The sequence below is a fragment of the Hippoglossus hippoglossus genome, chromosome 7 (genome assembly GCF_009819705.1).
Source record: "Hippoglossus hippoglossus isolate fHipHip1 chromosome 7, fHipHip1.pri, whole genome shotgun sequence".
NCBI classification, from domain to species: domain Eukaryota; kingdom Metazoa; phylum Chordata; class Actinopteri; order Pleuronectiformes; family Pleuronectidae; genus Hippoglossus; species Hippoglossus hippoglossus.
The window spans coordinates 21253721-21278455 of record NC_047157.1 but is presented as its reverse complement, the minus strand read 5'-3'; the positions used below and the strand labels follow the sequence as shown (position 1 = coordinate 21278455).

Below are 24735 nucleotides of genomic sequence, written 5' to 3'. Positions count from 1 at the left end.
GATCCACACATCAAGACATAGGCTATTTCTCTCCGTTAAGCTGTTGCATCAATATCAGTATTATAGACAATGTTGATCCCAGCCTTGATACCTGCTTTCTATCATACGCTAAATATGAATATTGCCTGAAACACCCTCTCCCTGTATCCGTGTAAAGACAAAGCAGAGTTGTACCCACTGTAACAAAGCCTTGCCAGTTGAATTTATTTTGGTCTCCCAGTGTGTTATTTTTGGCATTTTTGTTTTTGACACCATATTGTGAAGCTGCTACCATCATCAGACTGTAGGTCACACAGTCCTTAGAGACTGCACAAAAAAAAAAGTTCACTCTGATGTGCAGAAAAATGACTTCAGTCTCATTTATTTTGTTTTGGAGAACTATAGTTAATGACCCTCATGAATTAGGCTAAATCAATCAACCTTTCTGTTAGACACACTATGTTATCTGTATATTGGCCTTCAGTGATCTACTGTGGCCATGGCCTGGGAACAGTCTATATTATCATTATTTCTCAAGACAAAATAGACAACGTGCTGCCAAGCAGGTTTTTGATTCTCTCAAGGAGCCTTGAAGTTGATTTAATTACCCAAAGAACCATTTGTTCTAATTTGATAAAACTCCTGAAACTGAGAGATGCAGCCTTGTGTTGTGTCATGACTTATAAAATACAGACATGTCGAACGTTAGATATCTTGCATTAAAAGTGTTAAATATTTCATGATTTGTGTTCCAACTTCTTTTAGTATTTCTCCCCAAAAAAAACACAGATTTGCAAATGAACATCAGACATATTTATTTAAATAAAGATTTAAAGATGAAAATGATGTATGACAATAACAAATACAGAATTCAGTCAATAATTTAAGCCTTGACGGGCAACATGACACAAACATTTGTTTTGCTCCAGTAACATTCTTTCCAGGGATTTAAGAAGAAGGATATGTACAACAAATCATCAACAAAACGGGCAGGAAAGAAACCGTAAAATCCAGGACATGTGCAGGTCTCGCAAAAATCTTAAAAAGCATTGAATGGAATAACTCAAAAATATTAAAAAGAATTCAATATAATAAAAAAAGAAAAAACATTAATCTTGTCTTGTGGCAGCTGCAGTCAGCAGTGACTGTTATCAGTTACACACCTGTAAACAAAAATGACATTTAAAGACAATGGTCTGTGCAGCAGGAGGCTGTTAAAACACTCACTTTTAGCTACAGTAGTGAGGACGATCATCAGCTCAGAGATTTTTACAAATACATCCAATAATTTCTAATTAATTATTCAATCCATTAATTGTCAGTTTCTCCCCAGGTCACAAATCATATTTATTGTATTAATTCTACCATTGAGATATATCTCACATTCTATATATTTCTGGGACAAACTGGAAAATGCGATATAATATTTATTAATTCTAGTCTATATCTTTCTGTCTGCGATTATTCCTTCAAACATTGATCAGTATTACATTTAATTATTTGTGGTATTAAAAATCTTGATATTTATGTTAGTGAACCCTGAAATGTTTAATGTAAATAGAGTAAAATTGACGTTGTTTAGTAAAACACGATTCTCTGGACAGAGCAAGTGAAATAATGACTGCAGCAGAGACATGTTTTAAAAGACCTGCGATTTCCAACAACCCACTCATACTGGTTGCTACCAGTACGGGGTCTTTAAAATCAAGTAGAGATCTTAAGCTGCTCCCTGAAATGTCCACCCATCACCTTCGCTGTGGCTTCTGTCTAATGCTACAAGGTGAGGCGCCCTCTCCGAGAGCCATCCCTCCCTCTCTCTGGGAGACAGGAGTCCTGCTCACACTGTTGCTAGGCAACACATTAAATTCCAGTGTGCCGTAGATCCAGAGAAGTCCGGGCTTCTCGGTGCAGACCTACAAATCATCAAGTCCTCCATTAGCTGAGCTGTCAACAGCCACTAATGCCAGAAGACTCAAGCGAATACAAGAACAACATCAACAGCTACAAAACCATTGAAGACAACCACAAGCAAGAAGGAACATCCCCCCAAAAAAAAACCTTATAAATGGAAAATGTCAGGAATACTTTGCAGGGAAGTTGAGAGATGTGATCAAAAATATTTTTTAAAAGCATAGAAATAAATAAAAAGAGGAATGAAAAAAAAACTCAATTCAGGACCGGCCTGTAATTCAATGTAAAACCCCCGCTCCACCACCCCTTCATCTCAGGGACATTTTGGGTGTTGATGCAGATGTGGTTGGAATTAGATTTTAAGCCCCAGGAGTAGGTGGTAATACCCAGGATGGTATGACGCTGGCCGCAATGCGCTTGTGGAATGATGGCAGAGCCGGTGTTGTGTCAGAGTCTGTTCCCCCTTCGGATAATCTTTCACTACTGTTAACTCTGTGGTTCCTGTAGCACCCTCCTCAGTTAGATCTTTGGTTAGGCTATGGTAAGGTTTGGCACATCAACCCTAACCATACCATTATCCTAAATGGTATGGCTAGGGTCACGTTAAGCATTTTCTATGACAACAGGCTGGGGTTAGAGATTTAGCTAAAGGTAATACTTGTTTTTAAACCAGCCAATCTTGCAAAGAAACACAAGAACTGATATTCGGGAAACTTGGGGTAAATATGTGAGAGTTTAGGTTTCAACAAAGACATTAAGTCGTTGATTACAATACTTATGGTCCAATGAAAGACTGAAGTCAGGGGGATTTAGTCTTAGTCATACTCTCCCTTGTTCTGTCAGTTTTCAGTCACTGAATCGCTCCAATCTGCACTGTTGGTTACAACGACCTACTCCCAATCCTTGGAATCTAAAGCCAACAATGCATCAAGGCATTAAATGGCTGCACAGGCATCTATACCGACCTGTTTTCCAGTCTTGGGGAATACTACTACTACTACGAACAGGATGTAAAAAAAAACTTTACCAGAACTCTGTAGCCATCTATGCCTGAAGCTAGCAGCCCGAGGCTACTTTAGCCACTACTAGCATAATCTCTATAAACAGATCCTGAATATGTGTGAAAAAGGAGACGAGTTGGAGTGTTCAGAGGTTTGGGTGAGCTGAAGATGGAGTCTTGGCCCGGATATCAGCTGTCTACACCGGAGGTCCCCAAAATATTGGCCTTTGAGCCCAGAGGCTAATGAGATTGCTACAAGCATGAGGCACCAAAATCACAGCTGAACTCTCAGCAGGGGAGTTGCAGTGTAAGTAGGTGCCAAGCTTTGGAAAAGTGTGAAACAGAGAAGATGATTACTCAGGTTGTGCAGCATCAGTTTCTATTGTTTTTTTTAACCCAGCACCTGGAGCGTGTTGAAGGTGAGCACATGAGACGTCGACAGTCCAAACTTACAGACTATTACTTTTTAAATATCCATGAGGCAGCAGATTCAAACAAAGAACTTTTATAGTTCATTAAAATAAACCCAAAATGTATCTTTTATAGACTGAGAAATGTTGATTTAGTTGTTTGTATTAAAAACTGATATCCATTAAGCTGCTAAAGCAGGAGGGAGTAGTTAGATGACGCATCATTGATGCAACACCACTCAAATCAAGGCTTATTGTTAATAACACTGAACAATTAAGTCTGCTGTGGTGATGGGGGATCTGATAAAACATGTCCATGGCCCAGATTCTGTTTGCATTTATGACAGAGCACGTCATCCCGACGCTGTTTAGTGGCTCATGTGAGTGCTGAGTCACATTGCTCCTTCAGATGTGCTCGCAGGTCGCCCTCCCACCGCCTTTGCAAGTGAAAACTCTGCTTGCCAAATCCCTCCCGTCGCTCTACCCCTTTTTCTCCACTGTCAGCTTTAATTCCCAAACGAAACACTGCGAGGGTTCAGGGTGGAGGATTTTTTTTCCGTCAAGGGGCCTCGGTTAAAAATTACGCAGGCCGCATATATCCTGCAATGTCAGATTTTACATTTCATCCAGTCACTCAGCCCATGTTGTGACCTTAAAGAGACATTCAAATCAAAAGATGGATGGGAAAGGGCTCCACTCTCAGAATTTCAAATGGGTCTCATCAGGGTAATGCAGTGTTTACAACCACTTCCCCCATAGAAAAGAGGAGGCACTGACCTTATTTGAGCTGACTCCATCACAGCCACCTTTAAGTGAGGAGAGCAGCTCTGCACCTTCAAGTGCCTGTTACGCCCTCTTTGTACAGGATTATCTAATTTGATCAGAAATATTTGCAACATCAGACATTTTTCACTCTGTCCCTGCGCTGACTGCTGGTGACAGGTCATGGTGAAAAGTCCAGTGTCAGAGTTGACTATAGAGAGTGCATCTGTGGTTTTTTTGAAGTGGTGGAGGGAGTTTGGGCTGCAAAGGAGAGAGAGGGGCTTTGTAGAAATCCACATCGTTGCTCTCTCTCCCTTGCACACCCTGCGTCCTTTGCTGAACCAGCTACAGTATACAGTGGTTTGCTTGTCCTTGCTTTATGAGCATGATCCCAGCAGTTTTCACATGATGGAGCAACTCTTGGACTTGTCCTTGCTGAAGGTGGAGGAGAGCAGCTCTGTCTTGCTGGGCAGGTGGAGGAGTCGCTTGGAGAGGCGGCGGATGGGGCTGGGTTTGCTGGCAGGCTGGAGTTTGTTCATGCAGGCCTGAGCCGCGGTGCGGAAAACACTGTGGATGCTCTTCTCTGACGTGAAGGCTGAGCACTCCAGGTAAGCCTCCGCTCCGAGCTGCTTGGCCATGGACGAGCCCTACGTTGTGAGGGGGGAAAATATAGGTATATGAAATTAATGAGAGCGAGCTGGACGAGATGAAGTTACCAGGAGACAGATACCTAAATACATCACACAATGGGAGACAGAGAAGTCATGGAACAAACCTGTTCATGGGAGATGGGACTCTGTTTCTGATTGGACAGCTCCATGCGTGTGCATACATCTGTGCGCAGGTCTGTCTTACAGCCTATTAGCAGGATCCGTGTGCTGGGGCAGAAGTCCTGGATCTCTGCTTTCCACTTTCCAAATAGAAATCAAAAGAGATGTCACCAGACTGTCCCCGGAAAATGTGAATATGGAGGAGCACCCACTACTGATCGAGGAGGCTGCCACCTTTAGATGATTTCATGGAGACATAGTCTTTAATACAGCTGTCCATACCTTCTTCAGAGCACCGTCGACTGTGTCCGGTCGGCTGATGTCGAAGCACAAGAGCACGGCATCTGAGTCGCTGTAACACAGGGGTCTGACGTTGTCGTAGTATGGAGAACCTGAAAGGACATATCCGATAAAGAGTTGTTAAGTTTTAGTTTTATGAATGTTTAGTTTAGAAAGCTGAAAAAACTGTTTTGAAAATGAAAACCCTCAGTTTTCCTGTTGTCAGCAACAAAAAACTGAATCAGCGCAAACACAAGCAAACACATTCACACCTGCCAAACCATAGGATGTGCATAAAAATGAACGACTTGACTGCTCCCTAAAAGTGAAGCCAAAATATCTTAAAATACTCTTGGCAATGATTTTTCTATGATTAAGAGCCATAATAACTTTGGTCAGATGTAGATTTGGTTTTAAGAGAGCACATCAACCAGCCAATCGAATGGGAGACTACAGCCCTATTGATTACAGTCATGATTTCTGCTTAATGTGCAAATTGTGTTTGTGAAGATAACAGAATTGTAAAATTATGAATTGTGCAAAAGTGAAGGAAACCAGTGCAACGACCACGACAACAAGTTATCATCTGTTTAACTTACATCTTAAGTTTCGTGAAGCCTGCTGTAATCTAAATAATTAGAGAAATGAGTTCAGCACAACGTTTTTAATGTTGGCCTCCTCCATTCATACCTGAGCTGCAGTATTGATGGTGTCAGTATGTTCTCACTTCTCAGACACGAACAATTATATCTTTATATTCCAGTGGTGTATCATTTCCATCCACCACTTGCACTACAGAGGCACTATTCCGCTGATCCTCTGCATGATTAACTTCACTCAGACAATCTACCCTAATATAATAAATATGACACCTTAGTGAGGAGAATGTGAATCATGGTGTGAAGGAAATTTCCATCTCTGCAGTTCTGGGAAGTTTTCTAACTCTCAGGAAGATTCCGGTGCTAAAAACAGACCGACAGGATGTCCGCTCTCTATTGTCTTCCCTCTGCCACCTAATCACTCCCCCCACACACCAACACTAAGATTTAATTTCCTGCTCCTGTCCTCAGGGGCCAAATGTGCACCAGAAGCATTCCTCGCAAATAAAAGACAATATAATTATACCAGGAATAGATACTTCTAATAAGCCTCAACCGGAATTAACTAACAATCACGTTATCTTGATGAGTCTGGCTCTGGAGACAGTGATGATTGCGTTTTTTTACTTTAATATCATGACCGAGTGAACCGAGCCCTTCTAGTTTACGCAGTCTTTGACTTAACTCTGCAAACTAGGACAACTTATACAACTAAAATCTATCAATATCTTTTCTTTTAGTGGAAATCAAAGCAGCCGTCACATAACTGTCCAAGGTGATGTAAGGCTGGAGAAAGAGGAGGCAGAGAGATTTAAAGAGCACACAACTTCTGCACCTACCAACGCCCACACATCAGCAGCCCCCTGCCTGGACACACAAACACACACACACACAGATATATGCACATACACACACAACCCGTACAGTTGAGCAAACATTAGCTGAAGGAGTAGGGGTGGGCGATCAAATTTATATTGAGATCTATCTTGAAGACGTCCACAACCTACGTTTCAAGAGAATAGTAAAGATCATGACATTTAATCTCATTTAAAATGAGAAATTCCTCCGAAGATGCCCGATCATGCATTGGCGAGGACCCTAATCTATGTCTATGTCATCTTTAAAGTACATTGGTTTCACCCAGTAGTGTAGCGTTAGCCAGAGCTAGCTGTGTGCAATTAGGCAATACTTTACAGTAGACTCCCACAAGTAAAATGGGGATGTCCACCATATGCAAGACTTAAGTTTCAAGCTAATTAAAGGAAGTAATGTGTATTTTTTTTTAAAATTAGAATCTAATTAATCTAGTTAATCTATTGCATTTATTCTTTGCATGTATTTGTTTTTTAAAGGCCATACAACAATGCTCACAATCATTCCTTCCATACAGGGTTAGTTATTTACAGCTGTAAAAATGCATTATATAGGTTGTAATTTTTCTAAATGCACTGGTATCAGATCGGGACTCGGTATCGACCAATATGCGAAGTCCAGGTAAGGGAATTGGAGTCTGGAGGAGAAAAATGGTATCAGAACATTTATAATTTATAATTTTCTACCTGGATAATATGGATCCACACAAACCAACAGAATAAGTGGCTAAAGGATATATATTTTGGTTTGGGACTTTTGATTGGATGTAAACAGGACTTTTTTCGCCTCTGGGACATATTTATGGACATTTTTCATAAACTTCATGATAAATTGATAAATTAAAAAGATAGAATAGCAGATTAATCCATTTTGACGTCTATAATTAGGACAGATGGAGCAATGTCATGAAGATAATAAAGTTGGAGGGTGAAAAACAAAAATGAAGACTGACAGGAACTTCTTACTTTGTGTGTATGTGTATTGCAAATGTAAATAAGTCTTATGTAATATTTCCTCTGGAAACGGTGACTGTCCAGAAAGTTTTTTTCTTCGTGGGAGATAAACAGACAAACCTACATTAGTTCAGTGTTGGTCTTTGTTACATAATTGCTTTTTTAATGCAGCACACACCATAAGGCAGGGAGGAGGTCATGCATATCTTTTCTCTCAGTATCCCTCACTTGTGCCTTCTGTTCACAGCAATGGTACGACACACACACGTACACATAGTAAGACAGGACTCACACACACACACACAGTCACTTGCCCACAGACTTCCACCCCCTGCATGGATGAGGCTTCCCCCTTTCCCCGGTGAAACCTCTGCAGGCCAACTGGCATAGCTCCACTTCCTCTGAGCACAATGCCTCAGCCGCTACTGTTATGAAAGAAATCTATAATGCAGCTGATAGCTTTTTCCTATTGCTCCTACTTATATCATTTTTCTGTATGTTTAAGGTCATCATGTCAGTAGGCCACTGATATCAACCTATCCACACAGCTCACGACACATTTTCAATACAGCAATGCAAAACAGACATTTAACACATTTGGGATCCAAAACCCAAAAGCAGAACTGTGACTAACTAATGATTATTTTCCTTATTGATATTCCTTAATATGTTTATTGTTTTTGTTTTTTGAAAATAGCTGAGACACTAGACGGCTGAGACACATGTTGATGTTGATGGTTCCAAATCATTAACCCACTTTGATTAAACCTAAGCTAAAATCATGGATTTGCTGCTTCTCTCTGATTTGTTTCATCAAGATCAATTTATTAATCTCTGAGAAATAAAGGAAAGTGTTAAAAAACATCCTATCTCCCAATGTTAAACAAAATGAAAAGAAAACATCTGTTGATCCGACCCCTGATCCAGATCTGCACCAAAATCTGAATGGGCTCTTCCCTGGGCCATGCCTCACAAATTTGTATGTAGTTTTTGCGTCATGCTGCTAACTAACAAATAAACAGACACAGACAAACACACAACTTCCATGGCGGAGGTAATGATCATTAGCAACAAACATAGTTGAATTAATGACAATACAAATTGCAAGACAAAAAGCTGTTAATTAGCACTGAGTACATATTTAATTAAATTGGTTATCTTTCTCAAACTCTGCCTGTTTGTCTTTCGTTGTGAGTATTTAATTAATCCACATTTTCAATCATTTAAAGATCTCCATGTGTAGAACTATTATGCTGTGTGTACAATACTGTGTATGTCGGGCCCCAGTTGCTCTATGAGTTACCCAGTCAGGGTTTGTTTCTCAAGCCTGCCACTCACTCCCTGACTGTGACCAGATTTCACACTGTGGTGAAAAGGAGCTTAACTGCATCAAAACAGGACTGACAGATAGTGACGCCTGAGTCAACAACAACACTGTGAGTAGGACAAAGGAGCCGAGGGGGCTTCTCTCCAGACTCACTGTCTCATCGGGAGGGTAAACAAGTTCCACAAATTAACCTATGAATACAGTACTGAAACTGACGGCTTCAAACTCCGCTCAGACGCAAAACATTGACAGACTGGGTGGCTTTTAGATAACGTGTGAGGCAGACGGTTTAATTCAACTGTGAGCACATTAAAAAGAAGAAAAAAGTGCCAGGATCCTCACCTGATGTGTCCCAGAGACTGAGCTCCACTCGCTGGTCTTCAAGCTCCAGACAGGCTGTGTAGTTCTCAAACACAGTAGGGACATACGTCTGGAAATGGACCATTAAAAGAGGGAGTTAAAGGGAGCATTTTCAACTTGTGCTTTTCAAATCACAAACTCACATGAAAACTCATTAACTTACTCATAGGGCTGGGTGAAATGTTCTATATCAGTCTATATTGATAATAATCACAATAAATATCACATTATTATCCTTTTTTCAAAATTTAAAGACAGATTTTTGCCTCTTTGTGGTCTTTAACTCTTCTTAATGAGCAGAGAATTACGAATATTTGATCAACATTTAAAAAATCTGAGGTCATTCAATTACGTGTTATATCTCCTCACTGTGCTTACACAATGCATAGGCAATATAATGATATATATATATTGGACTTTTGTTATATTGCTATTGATGAAAATTATATTGTTTTATTGCCCAGCCCTACTTATACATAATTTAGTAGTGAGAACAAATCCCCATGGTGAGGCTGGCCAACAGCAAAAGGTATGAAATGTTTAATTATACAAAATGAAAGACAAACTACATGTTCTCATTTGTTAACAACCTTGTTATTTTCAAGTGACTGACTCAATAAATCAATAATCAAAACTGATCAATTCATCGGTTCAGCAAATTGTAAATCTCTAATTTACACTGGTTTATTCCCAGTCTAAAAGTATAACCCAAACAATCTTTACAACACCAATCCAATATAGTATTAATCGTGCCATGGGAGTTACTTTACATAAAATAGTATGTTAAAACGTATCATTAGCTTTAAATATAGGAGCACTTAACCATAGATTATTGGAATAAGAAGTATAATATATGGAGCAGGAAGACAATGAACTCCTTCTACTATTAAAGACATATTAATTCATCATAGTTGCTTTAATGAACTGTGCTATAACACAATCGATGCTACAGTAAACGCAGGCACTTCATCATTATAGAGAGCTCCTACCTCTGGGTAACAGTCCTTGGCCAACACTTGTAACATCGCTGTCTTCCCGCATTGGACGTCTCCAACCAGGACCAGTTTACACCTCGCTACAAAAGGCTGGGGTAGTCTTCTCTCCTTCATGGTGGGGAGTGATGGAAATAAAGGTGGAATACCAGTGGTTGGAAGAGGTGATAGAATGAGTCCTTCTGCCTCCGGCTCGGTGTGTCAGTGAGGGAGAGAGCAGCAGTGAGTGAGGGAGGGAGAGACACTGCTGAAGTTTATAATGAGGCTCCAACCAATGAGAGGAGGAGGAGGAGGAGGAGGAGGAGGGCAGAGCTGCAGGGCTGCAGGGCTGTGACCAGGTTGTTATAAATATTAAAGTCCTGTTGAATCCCCTCCATGCACCACCTCAACTCAACCACCCTCACACCTCCACCACAAAACAAAGAAGAGGACATTCTTTCAAATATTACTTGAATATACTTTAATTGTTCAGTAATTCAGTTTAAATTAGTCAGAGATTTAGCAAACAGTGTAAAGAATACTAAGTATGTGAAGGTTTTTGATTCACAAAATGGAATATAAACTCCCTGCAGACAGAAATACACACACACACCTTAAGATTTCATGATTTACATGTACATGCTTTTTGTCACCATAAGGAAGACAAGTCCCCATAATCAATCAATCAATCAATCAAATTTTATTTGTATAGCCCATATTCACAAATCACAATTTGTCTCATAGGGCTTTAACATGGTGTGACATCCTCTGCCCTTAACCCTCAACAAGAGTAAGGAAAAACTACTTAAAAACCCTTTTAACAGGGAAAAAAAGAACGTAGAAACCTCAGAGAGAGCCACATGTGAGGGATCCCTCTCCCAGGACGGACAGAAGTGCAATGGATGTCAAGTGTAAAGGAGAACATCAAGATAAAGGTTTTAGCAGCATTGATTAGGGTAAACATTTTGAAGTATAACTGAAGGTCAGTGAATTGGTGGATTAATGTCATTAATGGTCAAGTGTCTGAGGAGAAATACTATGTATCGAGCAGTCCTGCTGCAATCATAGTCCATGGTCAGCAGCCAGCAAGATCATGATCCACCATCAAGATCGGATGCCACTATAGTCCACAGTTATTGTCCACTGCCGCCATTAGGATCCATCATCAGCTGCCACCTCGGTCGTGGTCCACTACCAGTATCTGATGGCAACACGATAAAGGATCTGCCTTTGTTATCACGATCAGCCAGCACGATGCAGAATCCGCCATACTGGATCCACCATTACGATCTCTGATACGTGATCCCCAGATCCTAATCCATGATGTGGCCACAGCCGCGGCCCTGGATCTGCGGACGATAAGGCAAAGGGACTCCGGGGAAGAAGTCAAGTCAGTAACATGTATTGATGGGATATGAATTACTTTGATGTGATAAAGATTGAGAAGAGGAAGGAGAAGCTGGAAAGAGAAGCTCCGTGTGTCATGTGTCCCCCGACCTTCTAAACCTATAGCAGCCTAACTAAGAGCAGGTCTAGGACAAGCCTGGACCAGCTCTAACTATAAGCTTTATCAAAAAGGAAGGTTTTAAGCCTACTCTTAAACGTACAGATGGTGTCTGCCTCCCGAACTGAAAGCGGGAGATGATTCCACAGGAGAGGAGCTTGATAGCTGAAAGCTCTGGCTCCTACTCTACTTTTAGAGACTTTAGGGACGACAAGTAAGCCTGAATTCTGGGAGCGCAGTGCTCTAGTGGGTTGATAAGGTACTAACAGCTCTTTAAGATATAATGGTGCCATATTGTTAAGGGCCTTGAAGGTGAGGAGGAGAATTTTAAATTCTATTCTAGATTTAACCGGAAGCCAGTGTAGCGAAGCTAATACTGGAGAAATGTGCTCTCTTTTCTTGGTTCTTGTCAGGACACGTGCTGCGGCATTTTGTACAAGCTGCAGAGTCTTTAACGACTTACTGCTGGAGCCTGATAATAAGGAATTACAATAATCCAGTCTGGATGTAACAAAGGCGTGGATTAGTTTTTCTGCATCCTTTTGAGAAAGGACATGTCTGATTTTGGAGATATTACGCAAGTGAAAAAAGGCTGTCCTAGAAATTTGTTTTAAGTGAGAATTAAAGGATAAATCAGGATCGAAGATCACTCCCAAGTTCCTGACTGTTTCATTGGAAGCAAGGGCAATGTCGTCTAGCGCAGCTATATCGTTAGATAATGTATCTCTAAGGTGTTTAGGGCCAAGTATTAGAACCTCTGTTTTATCTGAGTTTAATAAGAGAAAATTGCGGGTCATCCAGGTTTTTATGTCCTTGAGACATGCTTGGAGTTTAGTTATTTGATTACTTTGTTCAGGTTTTATTGACAAGTATAACTGGGTGTCATCCGCATAGCAGTGGAAATTTACCGAGTGTGTCCTGATAATGTTTCCAAGTGGAAGCATATATAATGAGAATAAAATTGGGCCGAGCACAGAGCCTTGTGGAACACCATGGTTAACTTTGGTGCGCACAGATGACTCATCATTAACTTGCACGAATTGGGAGCGGTCTGAAAAATAGGATTTAAACCATTTTAGGGCGGTTCCTTTAATGCTAATTAACTGTTCTAGTCTCTGTAATAAAATATTATGGTCAATTGTGTCAAATGCTGCACTAAGATCTAACAGAACGAGGACAGACACAAACCCCTGATCTGAAGCTATTAGAAGATCATTAGTGACTTTTGCCAAGGCTGTCTCTGTGCTGTGATTGGCTCTAAACCCTGACTGAAAGTCTTCATATATATTATTTTCCTGGAGAAACTCACACAGCTGATTGGCTACAACTTTTTCTAGGATTTTAGACAGGAAGGGGAGATTAGATATCGGACGATAATTGGCTAAAACCTCTGGGTCTAAGGTGGGTTTTTTGAGGAGGGGTTTGATTACAGCTATTTTAAAAGACTGTGGTACATATCCTGATGATAATGACAGATGTATTGTGTTCAGTAATGAACTGTCAATTAGGGGCAGAATTTCTTTAAGTAATTTTGTAGGAATGGGGTCTGAGATACAAGTTGTTGGTTTAGAAGATGAGATTATTTTGGTCAGCTGATCGAGGCTGATCAGAGAGAAGCTGTCTAAATAATTGGTAAGATTCTTGGCCGTTTCTGAGTTTTCTATTCTTGATGGGGTATTAGTGCCAATTGAGGGCAGGAGATGGTTGATTTGATTTCTAATGGTTAGAATTTTATCATTAAAGAAATTCATAAAGATATTGCTATTTAGGGATCGAGGAATACTGGGTTCGGTGGAGGTGTGACTCTCAGTCAGCCTGGCTACAGTGCTGAAGAGAAACCTGGGGTTGTTTTTATTCTCTTCTATTAGTTTTGAATAGTAGGCAGCTCTTGCTTTGTGGAGGGCCTTCTTATATGCTTTAACACTATTCTTCCAGTCTAGGAGATTTTCAACACGGTTGCTGGAGCGCCACTTCCTTTCTAGTTTTCTTGATACTTGTTTTAACTCATGTGTCTTGGAATTATACCACGGAGCTAATTTACTATGTTTTATATGTTTCTTTTTTAGAGGCGCTATTGAGTCTAATGTTAATCGTAATGACCTTACAGAGCTATCGACGAGATGGTCAATCTCAGTGGAGCTAGGGTTTTTAATGAATTTGTTGTTTATATCGACGGATAGTACGGGTTTAAATGTAATCGGAATTATTTCCTTAAATTTAGCTACAGCACTATCAGGTAAACATCTTGAAAATGAGTTCATTATTAGTGGCATATATTCTGATAGTGAAAAATCGAAGGTTATTAAATTATGGTCTGATAGAATTGGATTGCGCGGAAGTACTGTTAGATTTTCAATTTTGACACCGTATGATAATATAAGGTCAAGTGTGTGGTTACAACAATGAGTAGGTTGGTGTACACACTGACTGAAACCAATTGAGTCTAATTGCGAAATAAATGCTACGCTAAGGCTATCTTTATTATTGTCAACATGAATATTAAAGTCACCAACAATAATAATTTTATCGGTCTTTAGGACTAGGTTTGATAAAAACTCAGGGAATTCTGTTAAAAATTCAGTATAAGCCCCAGGGGCACGGTAAACTACAGCAAATATGATTGGCTGTTGGTGTTTCTTGGATTGGCGTGGAAGACTAAGAACAAGACATTCAAATGAGTTGTAGCTTAGTTTAGGTTTAGGATTAATTAATAGACTGGAGTTAAAAATAGCAGCAACTCCACCTCCTCGACCAAATTCTCTGGGGACGTGTGTATTTACATGACTTGGGGGAGTAGATTCATTTAGACTGACATATTCATCAGGATGCAGCCACGTCTCAGTGAGGGACAATAAATCTATTTTATGATCTGAGACTAGTTCATTAACTAAAATAGCCTTTGATGACAATGATCTTATGTTTAACAGACCACATTTAAAAGTCTTTATTTCCTGAGTTGTTGCAGAGGTTGTGTTAATTTGTATTAGATTTTTGTGTGGAATTCTCCCTCTATTATTGTTTGATTTAAATAATGTAACGGGACGGTGGACAGACACAATCTCTATGGGTTTGTGGTTGTGTGACTGATCCAGAGGGAGCGCAGAGACGTGTTTAGCACTGCAGCTCTGCGTCCTGGTCCCAACTCTGGGTTGTCATTTAATAGACTGGGTAATATTCCTAGATAAGAGAGATGCTCCATCCCAAGTGGGATGAACGCCGTCTCTCCTAACAAGACCAGGTTTCCTCCAAAAAGTTTGCCAATTATCTACAAAGCCCACACCATTTACAGGACACCACCTCGACAGCCAGCGGTTAAAAGACAACATGCGGCTAAACATGTCATCACCTGTTGTGTTAGGGAGAGGGCCAGAGAAAATTACTGTGTCCGACATCGTTTTTGCGAAAGCACACACCGACTCCACATTAACTTTAGTGACCTCCGACATACGAAGCCGGGAGTCGTTGCTGCCGACGTGAATTACGATCTTACTGTATTTAATGTGACACCATTTCTCTTTTTCATCCTCTGGTTTTATTACACAATCTTTTTTCATATGTATTATGTTTACATTGTCTCAACATGCTGTTCCTCATATTATTTGCTAATCTAAACTCTTAATTAATTAATTTATCATCAAGTTTATTTTTGAAAAATGGCCATCACTATACCTCAGAGCCCAAAATGAGATTGTTAAAAAAAAATTTGGGGAAATGTCATGATTGACAGCTGAGACTGAGTGTGTGTGCATGTATTCGCACACGCGCACATGATCGCCATTGGCTCCAAATGTGCAAGATGGCAGCTTTCGTATCCGGGATATTACTTTGTTAGTTTGTGAATGCAGCACAGATCCACGTTTTTAGAGTATACTGACTATAAATGTCATTAAATGTCACAATCTCAAGTAGATTGTGGACAAAGCAATCTGCAACAAAACAAACAAATATATTCTTAAAGTGTTACACCACTACTTTAAGTAAACACAATAAGAATGCAGCGAATCCTCTTCATGGAAAAATTCATGTCTTTGTCTCAAGGCCTAAATCTACTTTTATTTACAATTGATACCGAAACACCCCAAAAAATATTTCAACAAACCAGGAGGAAAATCGGATTTGTAGATATTTGTTTGCATTGCTACTTTCCTTCTGCAGCCCTTTGTGTTAGTGAAAACCAGAAGTAATCAGGAAGTACCTGTAGTCTGACTCAATAGGTTTTGTCTTATCGTGATATCTTCTTTGTCGTGTCATAGTCGTTACTCAAATGATAAACTGACTGACAATGTCTGTGAAAAGGTCTGAGGCAGGAAGGTACACAGAAATCTATCAGAATTTATCTCTCACTCTTTCTATAATGTATATTTTGTGTGTTTATCCTTCATCCAAATGTCGTGTGAGGATGTAAATTATTTTGACATGAAACGTATGAGTGACTTCACATATGTTTCTACAACACATAACAAGTAGCGTGCGGGGGGCCAAGCGCTGCCTGCAAACCCCAAATACATGACAGATGGCTTCATCAATCTGAAGTGTAACAGGGATTTGGAGAGTGTCAGCCATTTGGGGAGCAAGTGGAGCGTGGCGTGTTGTGCCGAACGTAAATGGAAGCAACCGCTCATCTGTCTCTTTGATGCCATTAACGTAAAGCGTGAAACTCTGCACGGGCACGTGGACTGCACCTGCTGCCTGGTGCAGAGATAAACCAGGTAAAATGCTCCTTGCTTCACTGAAATTTCTACCTATGTGCTCTGCTCTATTGTCTCTACACACAAATACATTACACCTATAGATGCATATAGACACTTACAGGCTCCCGTTCTGCCTCTTGCTGTATCTTTAAGTCTGACTTTCAAAACACTGAGTTACAGACAGTTTATCAGAATGAATTCATCGATTCCCTTTCTCCACTGTGGAAAAATCCCTGTCTTTCATTTTGTTATAATAATTATACACGTAAATATGGTTCAGTGGATAGTGCTGTTGCCTCCCAGCAAGAGGGTTACTGGTTGCATGTTCTCCCCATGTCTATATGGGTTTGTTTGGGGGGGTGTACTTCAGCTTCCTCCCACAGTATCTCATTACTGCACCGACATAAGAATAGGATCAATATTTTCATGTCAATATAATCATGCAGTATGTCCCAAAATGTTGAGTTATTTCCCAAAAGATAATTTATACTAGAGATACTGAACAGTCATTCCTTATTATGAAACTACTAGAGTTTAATAAAGTTTCCATGATTTGGGCTTTTTGAATCAGCACCATCGAACACAGTCATTCAGCATTTGCTCATGTGTTCAGCTGAATGTGTTTTAGAGGTTTCCTACTGAACTCTGTGTCACCAGTGTTTTCCTGATGCGAAGCGACAGCAGTCTGAGATGGTTGCACACTGTGGTCATCTGAAGACGCAGGGAGATTTTTTTGGGGATTTCCTGAAACTATGACTCCTTGTGTACAGCTAACATGTTGACCTATAGTGCTGGCTAACATGCTCTGTGGGCACCTGACGATTGTCTGACCTAGATTTATCAAGCACTGGGTTGAAAGGTGCTTTTTCCCCCCTTGTTTCACTTTTACCTAACTTCCCCCACTGACATTTAGTGTTTGTTTGTGTGTGTGTGTGTGTGTGTATATATCAACATATAGTGATGCTAGAGAAGAGACAGACAGAAAGGCATTAATCCCAAATCCAACTCTAATCATCTTCGAGAAAGGACCCAAAAAGGAAAAACCCATCACAACCCCAATGCCTTGAAGCAGAATCATTTGCATAATTCGAGTACGACGTGGTTGAGAGCTCTCGCATTATGTAGATCAGGGTACGAATAAAGAGTATTAACATAAACACAAGTGCAATCATGAGGTGGAAATGTATTGCTGTGCACAGTTACAGTCAGACCAATACCGACCTGTTAATTGTTGTTGAACATGCCACAGTTTACTGATGCTGCATGCAAAGGAGAAATAGGCTCATTATCATACATTTAGTGCAAAGGTATTTCTTATGGTTATGCTAAAAACTGGGTGAAAGCAGCGGGGTAGGATAGTCCCCACTCTCAGCATCTACCTGTCTGACAGTTGTAGAAAGGGTGATAAATAAAATGATAATATAAGATAAATAAATGGAGAGTATAAGAGTGGTGGTGGCTTGGTTTGTCAGTTCTGTAAAAGGATATTGACACACTAATAAGGTTGTGGAAATTATAGAGAGAGGTTCCAACAATACAAGTCATGAGATGAGACATAATTGATAAGACTATAGAGCCAATCATATCGAGGCTATTGTGCAGTAAAACTGTGCAAAGGGAGTTTTTTCACATCAAAAGTACAATAACTGACGAGAGCTCTTAACGCTGCCCAGCTCTCAACCTTCAGTCTGAACAGCGCCACTTCAGGAAGATAGAGTTTCAGAGTGGCTGCATGAAAACATAGAAGTAAAGCCACATTATTACTGAGCAGAAGAGGGGCACACCGGCTTTTGTCTGGGACGCAAAGAAGTGCCCTTTTCAAATGTCAGAGCAGAGCTTGAACCGTGCACTTTGCATGTACCTGCACTAGTATCAGGCAGAAAGGGGGAGGTCATAAATTAGAACAATTTTGACCAAAAGAAACAAAAGAAGGCGCTTGTATTGACCTGTGTGGTTTACACTCATGATGCTGAATGTTAGTGGTCTTATTGTAACCTTGGAAAAAACTGTGAAGAAGAATTTCAGTAGCATTTATTTGCAATTTCCAGGCAAGTGGAGCTCAATGTACCAATCCTGACAATATTGTCATGACAATGTACTGCCCTCTAAAGGTGGGGAACAGAAAGTGCAGTGGATAAAGAGCCATGAAACCTCAACACAATGAAAATAGAGGAATGTGGTGGAGTTAGCGTCAGATACTTCTCTGTGGTATCTAAAAAGAGGATGTTGCAGTAAAATACTTCAAAATGTCAGGAACTCTACTTCTACTTTACAAGAATCTTGACATACATTTTATTTATAGGCGCCTTTCACATCACTCAAGGCCACCTTACCAGGCAGAGAAAAAACAGAAGGAAAAAAAACATTAAAAAAAATCTATAAAATTGACAGTGAATAAAACAATGTGTAGGTTGGCCCAATGGAAAACAATAAGACTGGATATACCAGTTTAAAAAGATGGATACGATAAGGGTAACATTGTAGTTTGTAAATCAATCTTTAATGGAGATTGAGAAAAAATGATCATCTGTGTCAATGCAGTGGTGATATTATATAATATATATAATATATATATACTGTATATATATATAAATGTAGGAAATTGAGCTAAAGTGAAAAATATTACACACACATTTTCCTCTTTTTATTATTTACCTTTTGCAACTTATTCATTCATTTCCATTTTAATAATTTACACAGTACAGTACAATATTGCATTTTTTTTTTTTTAATTTCATTGTTTGATTAAAAGGGAATCTTGCACCAGAGTAAAAAACAAATGACTACATGTCCCAGGATCCTCTCATCTCCCGTCAATACGTCACTTCCGGCGCTCTGTTCGTCGCAGTACAAATATTACAGGTAAAGTGACAGCTGACGTCCTGTAAGCGCCTCATAGTGACATCACACCTCGTCATCATCCATATAAAACACATTTCATCTTGATTTCAGCTCACTCGTCATATTTTCTTTTTCAGTCTGATCAAATATCTTCTCCTTTAAAAGTCACTTCCTGGATTTTGGTGACGACATCGTCTGCTCCTCGCCTCATTGGTTGGGTCCGCTGCTTATGAGTTTTTTCCCGCGTTGTAAACCAACACACAGAAGCTGGGAGTCGCGGGAAAGTTTAACGCTGTTTTACACGTTTACCGGAGAAGCGTGATCACCACCGGGAGATGTCGTCCTCCGGTTATGACCCGGCCTGCCTGCCGGATCTCCTGCCGCTGTATTACCGCCGCCTCTTCCCCTTCTCTCAGTATCACCGCTGGCTCAACTATGGAGGAGGTGAGTGACAGGGATTAGACAGGACAGTAACATCGCGTTAGCCTGATGTTAGCTAACTAAACTCTTTGATCTGTGACTTTGTGACACAGCTGTGGTTGGTTTGTTTTCCTGTTAAACATTGAAACACTCAGTTATCAGTTCATTAGGTACACCTAGCTAAAACTGATGCATTTTGTGGTGCTGTTGATATTTAATAAGTGGGCCTGCTTCAGTATTTATGATAGATCTGTCACAACATAAACTTAAACACGAACACACAGTTGTTCATTACAAACAGGTCATTGAAAGGAGATATTGCATTAGATGGTGTTCATTTTTAAGTAGGTGTTTTTAAACTGACAACTGAACGTATTTGTTGTTGTATTGTTATAAGGACAGAAGATTGCCATTTATTATGAAGCTCGGAGTGTAGCCATATCATGTGTCCAATACGTTTATATCAATAGAGTTGGCTAAGTAAAAGAAGCACCTGTCGATAGAATTCAATACAGATCAACATCACCACAAACTTTATCTAAGTGATCTTGTAATTGAATCAACAACGAGTTTTAGCCAAGTGTGCCTGACTGTCTGGTTGGTGAGTTTGAGAGGTCAATATGTTGTTTCTTCTCGAACCTCAGTGCAGAAGAACTACTTTCACAACCGGGAGTTCTCCTTCACACTCAAAGATGACATCTACGTGCGCTACCAGTCGTTCACCACGCAGAGCGAGCTGGAGAAGGAGATCCAGAAGATGAACCCGTACAAGATTGACATCGGAGCAATATACAGTCACAGGGTGAGATTGCTTGCTTGCTCCTATTAGATGCACTCCTACAGGACTCTGTCTCTGCAGGGGCCTTTGCTGTTTGTGCAGGAACATTTAAAGATAATTTTGTCTGTTTGTCGCCCACAGCCAAACCAACACAACACAGTGAAGTCAGGAGGCTTCCAGGCACTGGAGAAGGAGCTGGTGTTTGATATTGATATGACAGATTATGATGATGTCAGAAGCTGCTGCAGGTAAATGGATTATAAGGTTCATTTTAGCTGATGTTCAAATATGTCTTATTGTCCTAAATTGCCATCCATATCACATCACTTTGACTATTTATTCAGCATATTCTGACATAAACTCTAATTTTAGTGCTGCAGCCATTTGTTCCAAGTGCTGGACCCTGATGACCGTTGCTATTCTTATCCTGGATAGAGCTCTTCGAGGTTTGTTTGCCATTGATTTTGTGTCCAGCCATCTGCTTGTGTTATTTTATTTTAGGCAAAATTAACATAAAGCACTTACTTTGTTTTATGTGAAATTCCAGAGGACTTTGGTTTCCAGCACCTGTTGTGGGTTTATTCTGGCAGAAGAGGAGTGCATTGCTGGGTGTGTGATGAAGCTGCCAGGAAGCTCTCTGTAGCTGCACGCTCAGCTGTTGCAGAATACCTGAGCCTGGTGAAGGTAACAGTATTTCAGCCTCTAGTGAATAATGAGGACATCTCTCATGACATAGTTTAGACCCAGACAGCCACCAAAAGCACTTGCTTAGCTCTTCTAAGGATTCATTTACTTTTTAAGGCTGTGAGGAACACTGAACGACTTGTATGTGCAAACCAGTCAGTACATTATTGAGATGTGGTGTTCTGATTGACAGGGTGGTGACGAGACGGTAAAGAAAGTGGTGCTGACACATCCTCTTCATCCTCTTATCGAGTAAGAATCTGATTGTTTGAAGCTGTTACTGTTTGTGTTCTGTCTTAATGTTTGTGTGTAATTTCCCTGATCATCGTTAAGGTTGTCCTCTGTGTTGGATGTTGCTTCTTCAACTGTTTAAATGTCTGTTTCATCTCAACAGAGAGGCTTTGACTGTGGTGGAGAAATACTTTCCCCAGTATGCACTGCAGGATCAGGAAATACTGAGCCGCAAGGAGTCTGTGGACAAAGTGCTGGCAATGGTGCCTGAAGATATCCTTTTCACAGTTTGATGTGTATTCACAAGAACGCGCACAGTGGAGCTGGTGTTAAACAGCATTTTCTCTCTTGACCTTAACTCATCTCTTACATGTTAGAAAAGAATTGCAGCAGGATTTCCAAAATGAGAAGAAACCTGACAGTCGTTGGAAACTGATTAAGGATCAAGCCAGTAAGAAACAGGTTAGTAGTTTCCAATGTTCTACCCCAGGACATTTCACGTTTTTTACACATTGCAACAAAAGGCATTATGACCAAGACAGGGGCAGTGACACAGTCCCCATCTATTCCTCCAGGGCACCGCCAAGAAGGGTCAATACTTTGAGAAAGAAATCATGCTGCAGTATTGTTACCCACGGCTCGACGTCAACGTTAGTAAAGGTGTGAACCATTTGCTGAAGAGCCCCTTCAGTGTCCACCCCAAAACAGGTGAGTGCAGATCTAATGAGATCAAATCAAGCCTTCAATGGTGAATATGTCGCTGACTGAGTCTCACTGTGACTTTTCTCTTCTAACTCGGTTCAGGACGCATTTCTGTTCCCATGGACCTCAAAGAATTAGAAACGTTTGATCCTTTTGATGTGCCCACAATCAGGTGAGCCATAATTTAAATGCCCTTGTGCTCTGTTGTGTGGACTGTTTGAGTTGATGTTGTGACTTCTCTTTTTTCCTAGTCTGATCTGTGAGGAGCTGGATCGGCCCAGAACAGGAGAAGAGGAGTCGGAGGACGTGAAGGAAAACGAGAAGGATTCAGCAGAGAGACGAAAGATTAGAGGTGAAATTCTGAAATCTGAACATTTGTCCTACTGCATCACAAACAGGAGCTTTACCTGTCAATCTTTCTCAAAGTTATGAGTAGGTATAAGTAGGCTGATCATTTGGTTTTTCCTGCATCAAAATTTGGAAAGTGTGGTACGTTAGCCATAACTTGCTGAAACTAAATTTGTTTTGATATAAAAAATGTACTTAAAACATGCTGCAGATGCAGAGGAGATGCAGAGGCCCACATCTGCTATCACTTCCTATAATAAATACAACATTGTATTTACTGAGTTGCTAAGACACCTATCAAGAAACCTACTGGGTTAAATTAACAATGTGAGAGAAAGAAAGACCTTTACGATTAGAAATTCTTGATTAGTCACATGTATGATCAGAGCCAGTCGGGTTTCATCAGCTTAAAGTACTGGGTTGTACATTGCTTTACATTACATATCATAGTGACCAATACTACTCACTCTGTTTATATAAGTAAAAAAAATGGAATTAATAGACTTAATTTGTAAGAGTAAAAGTAAAGGGTAATTGTATCTTTAAAGTCCAAAACTTTACTTGATTAAAGACCATCTGAATATTTCAGTTCACTGATTCATTTTCTTCACAGATTACAAAAGAACCAGTTTGGCAAAGTATGTGAAATACTTTGATCAGTTTCTGGATGGAATGGCTCAATCGTGGAAAGGAGAACTTCTCAAAAAGAGTGGTAGGTTTTAATTTTGGTAGATTAAATGATGAGAGGTTTTACCTACATGTTTCATCAGCTTTCTTTTCTCCTTGTTTTTCTTTTAGATCTTGAGAAAGAATTCTGAACTGGATCAACGATCAGAAAGTCTAACAATTTCTGAGGTGGAACTGTTGTGGTGGAATATTGTCATATCTCAGAGGAACAGTCATTTTCTGTTTCAAATCTGTTTTATTATACTCCTATCAGATTCCGTAATGATACGTTTATAAATTTAAACAGGAGTAAATCATCTTAATTTGGGATTTTCTTTATTATATAATGTTAATTTTGTATTTTCTACTTGTTGCTACTGTACAGTCATTTGTGAAAATAAATTTTGGTATCCCTACCCTTTCATATTTTTGTATTCTAATTACTTTTAATAAAATGTGTTTTATTGAATTCTATAATGTTTTACAAAAATATTAGTCCATATTCAGTCAAATATAGGATATGGACCCTCTTATCAGCTCTTCTAATAATGTCTTTTTAAGGAACAGTTATAAAATCTCTTTTTGGATTGTATCAGTGCACCTACATGGTTCCAACCATCACTAGCATGTTAATCTTTATTTGAGGTTTTATGAGTTGTCAATACGAGCAATAGAACATTATATACTGTATTCCCCACCTGACAATGTATCTCTGCTTTTATTACAACATTGAACTCCTTCAGTAGTGCATTGTACATCGTACATCCAGGGTACAGTGCTTAAAGGTTTGAGGTCTTGTTTGTCAGCAGGATTACACAAAAACCACTCAACGGATTTCCACAGTACTAAGTAGAAGGATGGGACACAAGCCAAGAAAGAACCTTTAAATAATGACACAGATGTGGACGAAGGGTTGGATCCAGGAATTGTATTTACTGAGCTGCTGCCTTTCTTTCAAAAAGTGAACAAGACACTTTTATCAAGAGACCTACCTGGTTACCTTTTACAAGTGTAAGAAAAAACCTTCATGATAAACTACCTGATTAATCACATGTATGATCACAGCTAATCAGAAAACATCTGCTATATCCTTATTTCTTTATAAAAATCACTTGAATTCTCTGTGATGTGAGTTCAGTTGTTTAAGAAATCTTCTTGTGTCAAAACATTTCCAGTGCCAATCCACACATAAGAAAATCCAGAGGAGAGAAGGGAAGAAATCAGCTGCTTGTGTAGAGAAAAGAGTCAAAACACACAATATAGATACATTAGACAAATGGCTCTAATGATCCATGTCACCTCTTACAGTTGGGACCCCTGTTAAATACAAAAAGAGAAAGAAAGAGAAAATAATTAGTTTAACATCCTATGAAACATGGATTATTCATCAAAATTATGCGTTAAAGGAACTTTATTCTGAAATTTGCAATGTTTTAGATAACATATGCAAAGTGACAAACACTACTTACACAACAGACTTTTCTTTAGTGTTGATTCCCCAGAGAACTATTCAGGCACATGTAGGGGACTGATATCCATGAGCCTAGTTTTACTAACCTAAGGTGTAAGGTGTATTTGACCATTATTAAAAGTGGGGTACAATACATAAATTGCTACATTTATTGTAGTTGCTCCTGTATTATTATTGATAATGTAATCAAAATAAACTATGACAG

General features: G+C 39.7%; 2 protein-coding genes across 2 annotated transcripts; one reads left to right on the top strand and one right to left on the bottom strand.

Moving 5' to 3' along the window:
* Positions 1 to 3424: 3424 nt before the first annotated feature.
* rnd1a (Rho family GTPase 1a) lies at positions 3425 to 10483 on the bottom strand. The gene is made up of 5 exons (XM_034590949.1): positions 10213 to 10483; positions 9206 to 9293; positions 5115 to 5224; positions 4838 to 4972; positions 3425 to 4709 (listed from the first exon to the last, which is right to left on the bottom strand). Exons 1-5 carry the CDS (start codon positions 10330 to 10332, stop codon positions 4464 to 4466), a joined length of 699 nt encoding a protein of 232 aa, XP_034446840.1. The 5' UTR covers positions 10333 to 10483; the 3' UTR covers positions 3425 to 4463.
* Positions 10484 to 19268: 8785 nt separating this feature from the next.
* Positions 19269 to 23476, top strand: prim1 (DNA primase subunit 1). Its single transcript, XM_034591160.1, has 13 exons — positions 19269 to 19674; positions 20295 to 20452; positions 20570 to 20676; positions 20801 to 20874; positions 20976 to 21112; positions 21306 to 21364; positions 21507 to 21616; positions 21714 to 21805; positions 21919 to 22051; positions 22148 to 22217; positions 22297 to 22397; positions 23007 to 23105; positions 23192 to 23476. Exons 1-13 carry the CDS (start codon positions 19566 to 19568, stop codon positions 23209 to 23211), a joined length of 1269 nt encoding a protein of 422 aa, XP_034447051.1. The 5' UTR covers positions 19269 to 19565; the 3' UTR covers positions 23212 to 23476.
* The last annotated feature ends 1259 nt before the right edge of the window (positions 23477 to 24735 follow it).